Below are 12,862 nucleotides of genomic sequence, written 5' to 3' on the forward strand. Positions count from 1 at the left end.
CTGTTGGACATGTGGTAGTACACTCTGTAACCAGAGCCCAGTTATAATTTTAGTACATTGTGCTGTCGGCTGCCAGTGGCGTTGGTAAGCAAGTGATCCTGGGTAACGAGATGGTGGTCAATTTTCAGCAAGTTGAAAGAAGAAGAAATAGCATTGAAAAAAATATATATCCATAGTTTTGTTTTATGATCATTTGCCTCTTCCAGTAGAATATTATGACATTTTTATTATTCCAGGCCACACCTTGTGACATTGCAGTCCGTGGAGATATAGCTAAATGAATTATTCTCTCATTTTAGTCTCCTGGCATGCTTAATTTTACACATTGGCTTATAATGAGTCATTTAAAAAGGAACCCCTGGGCATTTCAAACATTTAATAAGTCAGGCCTGTCCGATTAACTTTAAATTATGAATCGTTAGTGCAGAGCACTTTGCACAGGAAATGCCTGACTGAATATTCATTCGAAGAAAGAATGTGGTGGCATGCAATAGGCATACATTTAGCTGATTGACTCTCTATTTAGACCATTTATAATACACCTATTTCTGAAACTCATCAAGTACACATTAGCATTATTTTGATCTTGGATTTGGCAAGGATTTTAGGCATTTTGACAAAATATAACATCAACTGCCCCTTTCCATTAACTACATAGTGTGTTCATACTGGGCTTTTTAAACCTCTGTTTAGGTCAAATGACTTTTGTTAGGCTTAGAGACATAGAGAAAACTGCAGCAGCTGTTAAGATATTAATGCACAAAGTAAGAAAGGAAATTATATTTTAAATCCCCAGTATGTCCCTTTTATTTTATAACACCCAGCAAATGCATATACTAATAACTGTTAATCATTTATTTTGTGTTGTTTGGTTAATACACACACACACACACACACACACACAATATACAGTCTATGTACAAGGCTTAGAACAAGAACCAGCCGGTGTGTTCCGGACAATAAATCAAGCCACCCACCCTACCACGTGATGACGTATGATTTATACGGCGCTCACGGTTGGCTGAGCCGACGAGCAGTCAGGTAGGGAATCTGCTGCGGGACATAAACAACATGTACATATTCCTTATACTCTGTCCTGTTTAATCTACCTACCTACCTAGCTAGTAAGTTAAGTTTTTTACGATAAACTTCACGGCGCTTGAGTAACCACTAAAAATCTTCGTTGCAACATATCCGGCACAACACAAGGTGAGACATTTAATAAACGGCTGAGTCTGTTAGGTTAAATTGAAGTTCAGTTTCACGCTGTGTCCTCTTTCTCTGACCATAACGTAAACCTAGTCGGTAATGGTCCAATTTACGATATTATTTCGAGTTTAAGATCAGTTTAGCTAATGTGTTTACACATGTAGGTGTGTAACGTTACTGTAACTTCATATTAGTTAACTACCAAAAACATTTATTGTGCCTGACAATTGACTAAATTGCCCGTCGCCATCCATAAATGTACAGTTGCCATCTGTACGTTTACTAAAGTTACAGCTGTATTTCAATTCGAGTGTGTTAACGCCATTTTGCTCCTACGGTTGCTGCTGTGTTTCTAGTGAGTAGGCTAAATGAATAACGTTACGTGTTTGCCATTGTTGCTGACTTTGTTGTATGTAGCAGAGCACGTTAAGCAGAACCAACAATTTTGCCACAAACTGGACAATTCAGTGTGGTAACTTCAGCCTGAGCTGTGACACAGAACTGCACATTTTCACCATTTGATAAACGCTGTTATCGGATTCAGAATTAGAGCATTTCTTATATCATTAAATAGCCAAGATCAATTATCGCCTGCATGATTGGTATAGGGTACCCTGTTTGTTTTTTTTTGCTAAACTGGTCCGGTAATATGTGCATAAGGTTAAAAATGCAGTTTGTTATTGTTGGCTGGATTAAATATCTTTGTTATTTGCCTAATTACACTTCTCCCAGTTGAATACACTTAAATCAGACAGCTGCAGCTGATTCAGAACGCTGCTGCTCGAGTCCTCACTAAGACCAAGAGACTGGATCACATCACTCCAGTTCTGAAGTCTTTACACTGGCTTCCTGTGTCTCAAAGAATTGATTTCAAAGTACTCTTGCTAGTTTATAAATCACTTAACAGTTTAGGTCCAAAATACATTTCTGATCTGCTACTACACTATGAACCACCCAGACCTCTCAGGTCATCTGGGACAGGTCTACTTTCTGTCCCCAGAGTCAGAACTAAACAGGGTGAAGCAGCTTTCAGTTTCTATGCTCCTTATATCTGGAATAAACTCCCAGAAACCTGTAGATCCGCTGCTACTCTGTTCTTTTAAATCAAGGTTGAAGACCTTCCTTTTTGATGTTGCCTTTCTTTAAATGACTGCTCATTTCTTTAAATTTCTTATGCTGCACTGTAACTTTTATTCTTGTGTTTTATGTGTCTATTTTTTAACTGTCTATTCATGTGTTTTACCGGTTTTTAATGCTTATGATTTTTAACTGTTTTTACTTGTTTTATCTGTTTAACTGATTTTGTGTAAAGCACTTTGAATTGCCCTGTTGCTGAAATGTGCTCTACAAATAAAGCTGCCTTGCCTTACACTTCCTGTTATTCTTCTTTCATCTATCACTGTGTGCATGAACTTGTTTTTCATGCGCAGTGAGCCAGCCTAACATCTACAATGTGTGTAATGCATGGTACATGGTCTACATGGTCTGATTCTATACCCTTAAGGTTGTTTAAATGTTATGTGGATGTTGCAGGAACCTGGGGCTGTTCTGATGTGCAATACTGAGTTCTGCATAAAAGCAGCTGTTAATTGACAACTCTATTATCTTCTTTTAGGTCAGACATGAGGCTCTGCTCTTTTCTTTTGCCCTGCCTGGCAGCAGCCCTGTCATCCGCCTTTGTGATTTCACCTCCGTAAGTACAGAAAAATAATATACTGTACGTTAAATGGATATGGTGTTAGATGGTCTAATGAAGTGCTATGTCCTGCCTCACCGTTTGCAGGTCTATTAAATTACCAAAATAAATATTAAATGATCTCTCAATAGATAACGTGTCCTCATTATGTATTAATAATAAACAAACTGGACTCCACTAAAATATGACTGTATGTGTGTGTGGTTTTCAGACACATGTGGACCAAACTGATCCTGACTCACCACTGGCCCAGCACCTTCTGTAGTGTGAGTTTCTTCCTGCCTTTATTTATTCAGTCTTTGATGTTTAGACCTATTTAAAGATGCAACAGGGCTGATTCACAGAACAGTTTAACATAGGAAAAGCATAGATGGAAATAATACTATTGATGATTGCCATTTACAGTGGTGCTCATAATTTTACCTGCCCTTGCTTAAGTTGACTAAAGAGGAATACAAAAATCATGTTTTGGGAATTTATAATAATGCCTTAATTAAAAAATGAGGTAAAATCCAACCTTTAAGGACACCAATTTTCTTTGTGAATGAATAATGTATTGTAAATAAATAAATGTTCTCTCAAATTGAAGGTAGTATAGATACTTAAAATTTATCCAACAATTATGATAAATTGATTAATAACATGGTATCCCATCTTAAGGCCATGTTGCCTTATATTGCCCCAGAATGTTACATATATACTGTATCACTGAGTCCAACATTAAATCCTTAACAGTCATGTGATGTCTGTCTGAATCACGAGACAGACTGTGTGTCAACAACTTAGCCTGATTAGGCAAGATTCTGTTCAACACAGAAGATGTGGTTTTACACTTTTAATAAGTCACAATATTTAGCTTTGACAGCACTTTTCTTGCGTTTTATGCTTTTTTCGGGAACCTCTGTAATAATTCAAACATTTCATTGACATGTGGTTTTGTATCATGTGCCTGGCTGTGTGTCAAAAGCAAAGGTTTGGCATTGTTGAGGTCTTGGTATGACAAGTTTCTGTTTGGGGTTGAAAATGTTTTGACATTGATTTACTCTGGGTCTCATGTTGCCTAATGATTCTCAGAAGATAGTAATTTCTATCAAGGCAATTTTTTTGGGGGAAAAAATCTGACAGATACATGTAGATCACACGTGTCAAACTCAAGGCCCACCGGCCTCATCTGGCCCTTATATACATTTAGGTTCACAATACATTTTGACCCACCTACTTGTCATTTTTAACAAAATTGTTTCCCCCAACATTTTTTACTAACGTTTTTTCCTAAGTTGTTTTCGACCAAACTGTGAGTGAGACTATAGGAAACACGCAATAATACAGTCAAAGATATTTCACTTTTCCCAAGACGTAAAAGCAATAAACTTTGTCTGCCCCTTGATATGATTCTCATTTTCTAGTGTGGCCCTTAGGAAAGTTGAGTTTGACACCTCTGATGTAGATCCTAAACTGCAAAGGCACAAAGTTGTTCCAGTTCCCCTTTCCACTTGACGGTGTGACATTCCTTAGTGGGAAACAAAAGAACTTTTTTTACTTTAGGTGGTTGGCATGCAATATTCAAGACTAGTGCTGTCAAACGATTAAAATATTTAATCTTGATTTATCCCATTAATGTCATAGTTAACTTGCACATAGTTTCAATGCACTTATAAACATTTTTTATTAAAAACATTGGCATAAAGCCTACTGTAGTGTTCAATTTCACACGCAACGTTCTCACTTGGAGCAAATAATCTCTCACGCAATGTAACACTGAATCATCAAGTGGCCATCAAGTGGTATTTCAGACTGGACATGCTGAGATGATTGCTCAGTTCACAACGACAAATCCCACAGATCACTTTAGTCTTGGGTAAACGTTCCAAAATCTTATTGGCATGCATTTCGGCGTCTCGCACTCAAAACGTAACATTACTACTCTTTGGCCGGCTCGCAAGCCCAAACAAGTGCGTGTGGCGGGCTTGTTGTTTTGTTTCCGGTCTAGCTAGATCTGGTGTGGTTTTGTAGTTTTTCTAACGGTTACTAGTTGTAATGGTATTTACGCCGTTAAAATGTGTTTGCGTTTAACTGATAGCACTATTTAAGACATATTGTATATTAACAGTGAGAATCTTCTCATCAATCGCCCAAGTCTTTTATCAAGTGCAGTAAAAAAGTGGGGCTTTCATTCACCACCCACAATTCATGGGATTTTCTAAGAAGTAATCATTAGTTGCAGCCCTTGAAGCTACTAAATTCACTTTGTTTTTATATATACGTTTCTTTATCTGTGCACCATCTTTGAGGTTTTGACAGATTTGTTTTTCAGCTCAATGAGGTCAGTTGAGTAGGGAATGTTTATTACTAATAACATAATTAAGTGTTCAGATGGAATAATGATACTAATTGTCATACATTTCAGATGGAACACCCAGTATGTCATCCCAACATTAGCTACTGGACACTACATGGACTCTGGTACGTGTGTGTGTGTTTTTTTTAATCAAATAAGAGTGTATTTTTTTCTTCATCAGAAAGGCAGATGTTACTTAACCACTACCTATAAGGTATTACCACTTTAGAAAATAAATGTCCTGTTTGAAAATGTTTGTTATTACAACATATTATATATAAAGTATAGGAATAAAATCCAGCTCAGAACTTACTAGAGGGACGTAGTACATTTTTGCCACTAATGTACCGTGGCTTGCATAAGTTTATACGCTATATATATATTTATATATGTTAAAGTTGATTAAGAAAGAGGAATAAAAAAACATCTTTTGTAAATTAATCATAATGCCTTAATTCAAAAATTGTAAGGAAAATACAACCTTTGAAGTACACCAATTTTCTTTGAGAATGAATAATGCATTGTAAATAAATAAATGTTCTTCCTTAAAATACGCACCCCTATGTTAAATTAAGTGATGGTGGGACTATTTTAATTCCAACGGCCAAAGAAAGTTAATCAGGATGCATAGTATCCTGGATCCATGAAATAACTGGCCTTTAAAAATAAAAATCTGCCTGCTTCTCTGGGAAATTAACATAGGGGTGTGTATACTTATGCCCACTGTATTTTAAGGAAGAACATTTATTTACAATACATTATTCATTCACAAAGAAAATTGTTGTCCTTAAAAGGTTGGATTTTCCACATTTTTTAATTAAAGCATTAAGATCAATTTCCAGTTCCAATTTTTAATCAACTTTAGCACGGGTGTGTAAACTTATGCAAGCCACTGTATTTAGGAAAGTCACTATCTATTTTACAAAGGTACCATTGTTCCATCCGTGGCTTAGCGCCACCTGGACTTGGTTTTGACTGGTTTAAGTAATACAAACAAGCCAGAGCGTTTTTCCCCCTTTCCCAGAATAGATAAGCGTAAAGATAGGTCTGGCAATGCAAGAATACTTGGGGAAAGAATTGTCAACACATGGCAAAACTGCTCTTATGAAAACCCATTGTTATTTTCTTGTAATATCAGGTTTTGCTTTCTTTTTTTCCCCTCTCTCTCTGCAAATGAGTAACACAGGGCAATATTTTGAATCTTACTGTTTTCCAGGCCAGATAAAGGGATTGACTGCAACTCATCGTGGCATTTCAACTCTTCTCAAATAGAGGTACTACACTGGTAAAGTGCCCATCTTATGAAAGAAAGAAAGAAAAAAACACTTTTCTGGGATTTGGGGTGTTATTTTGTGTCTCTGGTACTTCCACTCTCATACAAACTTGGGAAAAAACAATCCATCCTGTTTTGGGTAAGATACAGGTTTCTGAATGTCCTCTGCCTTCAGTATCAGGGGGAGCTGTTCAAAATCTGAACAGCTTTCTACGTCACTACCAAGATTGCTAACCACAGCAAATGCTAGCATGCTAGTTTGTTCTCAATGGCAAAACACTGCTACAACAAGGGCTGCACGATTATGGCCAAAATGATAATCACGATTATTTGTTGATTTTAACCAAAACAAATTTTATTGTCACATAGGCTATTTATAACTGCTTTCACATCCATATTATGCTACATTCTTCTTATGTTGTATAGACATACATCTGCAACACATGTAAATCAAACAATTTTTTTATTTTTTATAAATGTATTTCTGAGAAAGCTCCTTCAGTTGTTTTCAACAATAACTGATTAAAAGAGCTAGAGAGAGGGAGTGCAATGGACGTACTCACAGAGAGACAGCTGACTCATTATGAATGGCTACAGCATGGGTCGAACGCCAGGTCAGCAGAGTTACACACGTCATGTGTATGAAATGTCTGTATTGTCAATGCGCTGAATTTTTATGAACTAGGCCTATGATATTCTGGCCATGGGTCACATCTCTTGCAGGACCTGCAGGCTATGTGTCACACGCTATTACTCTACAAACTGAAGCTAGTTGCATTCAACAGCTTCTTCTGTGTTTTTCGCCATGGCGGGCGCGATAGAGTTACCAGCGGAAACACTGGTACAAATACAGGTTTGCCTCTCATGCTACTTACAGCTGTTTTAATAAGAGAGAGAGTAGAGGAGAGATCCAAACACAGGCACGGCTTTATAGAAGAAATGGGTCATGTAACGCAAAATTAAACCACATCATTATAAACATTATAGCGGATGCGAGGACATTAGGTGTGCGACCTAGAGGAAAAATATTACTCGCACCCTAAAACCTTGTGAGCTAACAGACACTAAGTAGCACTGGTTGCTGCTGTTGTCTGAAAAACAACACAGACGGGACAAAATGTTGCGTTTACTAGTAAACTGGTAAACCTTGAGACCAACATATAATCGACTGCTATCTGTTTAATTTCCCTCACGGTCCTCTGTGACTGTCTACATCTAGAAACTAAGCTGTACGGTGGAAGGAACTGATGATGATGACAGATCTGACAGTACTGGCAGAGCGGTAGATTGGCTTTGCAAAAAAAACCAGAGCGTTCAATGAAATGACAAAAAAAAAAATTGTGCATCCCTAGCTACAACACACACTAGTTCACCATAATCTACAAAAGATCTACTTCCATGTCCTATTCTGCAGGTATTCCACAAGTGCTTCCTCTATTAGAAGACGTCTCCCAGCTAATCCTGCTTTGTAAATGTAAATGTGCTGTATTTATATAGCGCTTTTCTAGTCTTAACGACTACTCAAAGCGCTTTTACATCATAGAATACATTCACACACATTCATACACTGTGGCCGAGGCTGCCTTACAAGGTGCCACCTGCTCATCAGATAAACACTCACACACACTCCGATGCACAGCATCGGGGGTAACTCGGGGTTCAGTGTCTTGCCCAAGGACACTTTGACATGGGACTGCAGGGCCAGGGATTGAACCCCCAACCTTCCGATTGGCAGGCAACCACTCCACCACTGAGCCACAGCCGCCCCCTTTGTACTGACCAAAGTTGGAGAGAGTATCTAGCTGATGTGATCTTACCTAGCTAGTATGCATGTGCAACTCCCAACAAAGATAGTATAGAAGTGAGATGTCTCACTCTGTACCTAAAACAGAGACTTAAACATACAGGATGAAAACAGGATCTGCAGCAATGTGCAGTACAACAAAAATATGGTGTTTTTTGAAAATGAAACCATGTAAACAGATTCTGGTACAACCTCAAAATACAATTATGAACCTGAAAATGAGCATAACATGGGCACTTTAAGACTGAGTGTGTCTTAACTGGGTGTAACATTCTTGTACTGTCTTTTATATTATTTCTGTAAATCAGTAGCCACTTTAATTTATTAAGAAGAGCAAACAGACACCGGTTACACTAATGACAATTGCCAAGACTAAGAATAAACAGGAGAATACTTGATTCTTCATAAAGCTAGATGAAAAGCTCTTTTAATCTAAAGCACACAAAACAAAAGCAGACAGTATTTGGGAAGGTGAATTTATGATTTTCTCCTCATTTTATTAGCTTGTATTGATACATAAAACATCTGTTTTTGGGTTTGTGTTTACAGGACCTTCTTCCAGACATGAAGACGAGTTGGCCTGACTTGCTTAACCCCTTGTCTGCTTCCTTCTGGTATTGTATCAATCAATTCATGAAACTGTTTTTAATTTGGTATGTTCTAGAATCCTGTTAATGGCTATAAGCATACATACATTTTTTCTATGACTGCAATATACAACCATTTCTGTCTTCCTCATACTCTACTTCACAATGTTATGGTATAGTATATGTAGTCTCACACTACATAGCTGAAGATACAATAAAATGCAGCGTCATGCATTTATCACTTTGCATTCATAGATGACAGTTGGTGATAAGCACACTGTACTCAGATATGTATGGTTAACCAGCTCTGACTACAGGATTATATACCAAGATCTTCAAATTCATAAAGTTAAAAAAGATTGCTATTTGTTTTGGTTTTCTGTCTGTCTCAACAGGAAGTATGAGTGGCACAAACATGGTACTTGTGCAGCCAAAGCACCTTCCCTGAATAGTCAACATAAATACTTCAGCAAGGCACTGGAACTATACCATAAAGTGGATCTGGACAGGTAACTCACTCTCTCTTACTTACTTACACACACACACACACACACACACACACACACACCTCCCTCAGTACAATGTCTCATTTTCTAGTATTGTCTTGATGTTCCTGATCACGGTTAACCCTGCATATGTTTGTTGTCCACAGTACATTTCAGAATGTGATTGTGTAATTATTTGAATTCACTCTTGATGAAAGCGTAAACAACTCAAAGCTTTAAATATAAATGGTTCTGTTATTGTAGCATCCTGAAGAAGTTTGACATCACCCCTTCAGAAAAATACTACAAAGTAGGTCTATTTTTATTTTAACGTCAAATTACGGTATATTAAAATCTCAAATATTGTTACGTCAGGAATAAAGCCTGAAAGTAACTCATAATAAAAATGTCTGTATTAATACTATTGTTTATCACTTTTGATTTTCTCTCTGCTCCTAATGTGTCTGTGTGTAGCTTTCACAAATTGAAGGAGTCATAGAGAACTTCTACAGCGTCAAACCTAAGATCCAATGTGTCCATCCATCGAAGGTATAGTTTCATTTAAAAAATGAAATCATGACTTGCTGTATTGTCCTACTTTTCAGCAATGTTCAGGTGCATTTTGTGTCAGGTATCATTGTATTAAAGCTATGTTTTAAATGTTGGCTGACATTCGTTTGTTAAATTGTGTCTTTTTGTGTTTCACAGAATGCTGATTTCCAGATTTTGGGGCAGATTGAGATCTGTTTCAACCCTGACTTCACCCTCCTGGACTGTGAGAAACAGTTTACAATGGAGACAACATCTAAGGGAGACTGGGACAATCCTGTTGCGGTTAACAAGGCATCTGGGTTCAGTGTGTGTGACCATGATATGCCAGTTTACTACCCACCTCTTCCATAAAACATATACTGTACATGTGCAAACTGAAACGCAGCAGCACACTACAACCCTACTTATACACACGAAAAAAAAAAAAACATACAAACAAATCAACTGTACTGGGATTTAACATGTGTGCACACACTGACTAACTATAATTCTATTTTTCTCAGGCTTTACAATGAACATAACTGTAATGATAATGTATGTAAAAAAATAGCCTTACACAATCAGTGCAGTTTGAAAACATTTTTTGACTGCATTGAAATGCTGGCTGTAACAGGTACTTGAAAAGATCTCCTGTGCAAGGGTATTTTTATATCCTACAAAAAACAGGACAGCCACTCAACCACTATTTAGTGCTTTAATGGAATTATGTCCCCTTCTGACCCTCGCTCTTAGATGAATCCAATATAGAGCACGGCATGTTTCTTTTTTCTTCAGCTCAACAGCGTTCATCATGGTGAGTTTAGGTAAAGTCAGGGGGGCCGGCGGATGGATACTTTGTACATTATTGGCAAATTAGTGGAAACTTACGTCCGATTCGCAGGTGTTGTTGGTTGTGTAGATGTCAAAACATATTTTGACAGGTGGCCATATTTTATACCACAGTTATTATTATATAGTATATAATATATTAAGTGCCATCTCTTTTTTGCAGGGAGAAATTTTTCATTATTAAATAAATGCTTCTTCAACATAATTCTATCTATTAATCACAGTAGCTGATGTGCTCTATTGTTAAATCACTACACATAATGTTGGGTAATATGCATATTTTTTGGGATCATTATTACATAACACTGCTGCTTTTTAACAACATCCACAGCTTTCTGGCTGTTTATTAGCTACCTTCAAATTTGTGCCAAGTACATAGGCCACTAATCAATGATGTGCTGTAGCCTGGTAAGGTCTGTCTATGCTGCTGAAACAGGATAGCTGGTTGTTTTTGAGTTAAAAACCAATTTAGAACCAATGTGTCGACTAGGGATGTAACGATTACCGGGGTAACAGTAAACCACAATAAAATTGTTAACAATTACCGTTTAAAATATCATTATCACGGTGTGAAAACCATGTGTCTTTCCCAGCTTCACCAGAGACTCCTGAAATTGGCGCACTGCGTAGCCTACAACGTGCGTTTTTTCAAGTTTGAATCATGGCGGAAGGAGGAGATGATGGCGCTCAGTAAGCCTGCACAATTTGCGGAAAAATATGAATCAGTTTTTTTTCGCTGAGAATTGATATCACAATCCTCTGCCACAATTTCTTTTGACCATGACAAAACAAAATAAATTGTCAGTACCAATGCCCAGACTCATCTGACCTTGCCCCAATAATCAGCACCATGGCTTCTTCTAAGTAGAAAACTGAAACTGAAAATAGTTGACGCTCACAAAGCAGAACAAGGCTATAAGGAGATAACAAAGCGTTTTCAGATGCCAATATCCTCTGTTCAGAATGTAATTAAGAAATGGCAGTCATCAGGAACAGTGGAAGTTAAAGCAAGATCTGGAAGACCAAGAAAAATATCAGATCAGAACAGCTCGCAGGATTGTGGAAAAAAATCCACATTTAAATGCACAATTCATCCAAACTTTTGCAGATGCCACTTTTTTGTTTTTTGTTATTTTGAAAGTGTAAATGATGGAAATAAAACCTAACTTTTTGTCTAATCTGTCATTTGATGCCTTTTGGAGATTTTTCCACGTTTTCTTGGCTTCTTTGTGCACATTAATACAAATTTTTACCTAGGGTGCCCAAACTTTCGAGCCTCACTGTATCTTGAAACGTTAGTCCGATGGATTTCAAAGTTGATTGAAGATGGTTATCGTGTCTGCAGAACGTGCTGGAAAAAAGTTGTTGCTAAAGACATTGAACACACTTTTAAAACACCCAAAACTGTGATAATTTTGGTCACTATACCGTGAGGTTAATTTTTCATACCGATACATCCCTAGTATAGAATATAAAGTAAATATAGTATCTGGTGTATAGAGTAAATGCTTGAGTTTTGTACATTGTTCAATTTTTGCCACAAATGGTTTATGTCCGTATAGATAAAATCTTTAAAAGTTTCTTAAGGATCTAGCAAATGTTTTGGCAAATGCCGTTTAATCCTCAACTGATTTGTAAAATTACTTGTTTCTATTGATGCACTTCGGCTATGGCTGTTTTTGTGCATTTAACAAATCAATGTAGTGTAAGCTGAAAGGTAAAATGATAATTGTAATTGCAACTACAGTGGACCACTGCTGTGGTGTGAAATTACTGAAATGAACATTTGTACTGTCATTTTTTTAAATGTCAATAAAACATTTGAAAGCTAGTCAATTTGCCTTTTAGTCATCAGTCATTTATTATGTAACATGCAATGTTGATTAAAGTGCATCTATTTTTAATTTATGTAATTGAAAGTCAATTTTACCTATAAATAGAGCTTAGTGAATGAATATAGAAGGGCCACCTGCCTGTAAATGGTGGTGTCAGAATTGTTTTAAGGGGCATCTTAACTTTTGTCAAAATATCTGTCTATAAATGTAGTATTAGTAATAGTATTATGTCTGTCTTTCTATCAGTCCTATTCT

General features: G+C 37.0%; 1 protein-coding gene across 5 annotated transcripts; it reads left to right on the forward strand.

Moving 5' to 3' along the window:
• The first annotated feature begins 973 nt into the window (after positions 1-973).
• Positions 974-12,603, forward strand: rnaset2 (ribonuclease T2). 5 transcript variants are annotated; one of them, XR_004331654.1, is made up of 11 exons: positions 974-1,041; positions 2,825-2,902; positions 3,117-3,171; positions 5,313-5,368; positions 6,460-6,517; positions 8,870-8,934; positions 9,303-9,416; positions 9,657-9,702; positions 9,867-9,941; positions 10,101-11,251; positions 12,236-12,603. XR_004331654.1 is itself a non-coding variant. In XM_032513498.1 (10 exons), exons 1-10 carry the CDS (start codon positions 989-991, stop codon positions 10,293-10,295), a joined length of 795 nt encoding a protein of 264 aa, XP_032369389.1. In that variant the 5' UTR covers positions 974-988; the 3' UTR covers positions 10,296-12,603. The 5 variants fall into 5 exon arrangements, 3 of the variants coding, with proteins under 3 accessions (XP_032369389.1, XP_032369554.1, XP_032369622.1); XR_004331659.1 differs by having other exon boundaries at positions 10,101-10,477; positions 10,550-12,603; XM_032513498.1 differs by having other exon boundaries at positions 10,101-12,603.
• Positions 12,604-12,862: the final 259 nt, after the last annotated feature.

The sequence above is a fragment of the Etheostoma spectabile genome, chromosome 1 (assembly GCF_008692095.1).
Source record: "Etheostoma spectabile isolate EspeVRDwgs_2016 chromosome 1, UIUC_Espe_1.0, whole genome shotgun sequence".
NCBI classification, from domain to species: domain Eukaryota; kingdom Metazoa; phylum Chordata; class Actinopteri; order Perciformes; family Percidae; genus Etheostoma; species Etheostoma spectabile.

What these genes read in the sequence shown, in the direction of transcription:
- rnaset2 (XM_032513498.1), top strand. Translation starts at nt 989, where the DNA reads ATGACGTATGATTTATACGGCGCTCACGGTTGGCTGAGCCGACGAGCA. An exon ending in TGGACACTACATGGACTCTG is followed by an intron (nt 5,369 to 6,459) that starts GTACGTGTGTGT and finishes ACTGTTTTCCAG; the next exon opens with GCCAGATAAAGGGATTGACT. An exon ending in AATGTGTCCATCCATCGAAG is followed by an intron (nt 9,942 to 10,100) that starts GTATAGTTTCAT and finishes TGTGTTTCACAG; the next exon opens with AATGCTGATTTCCAGATTTT.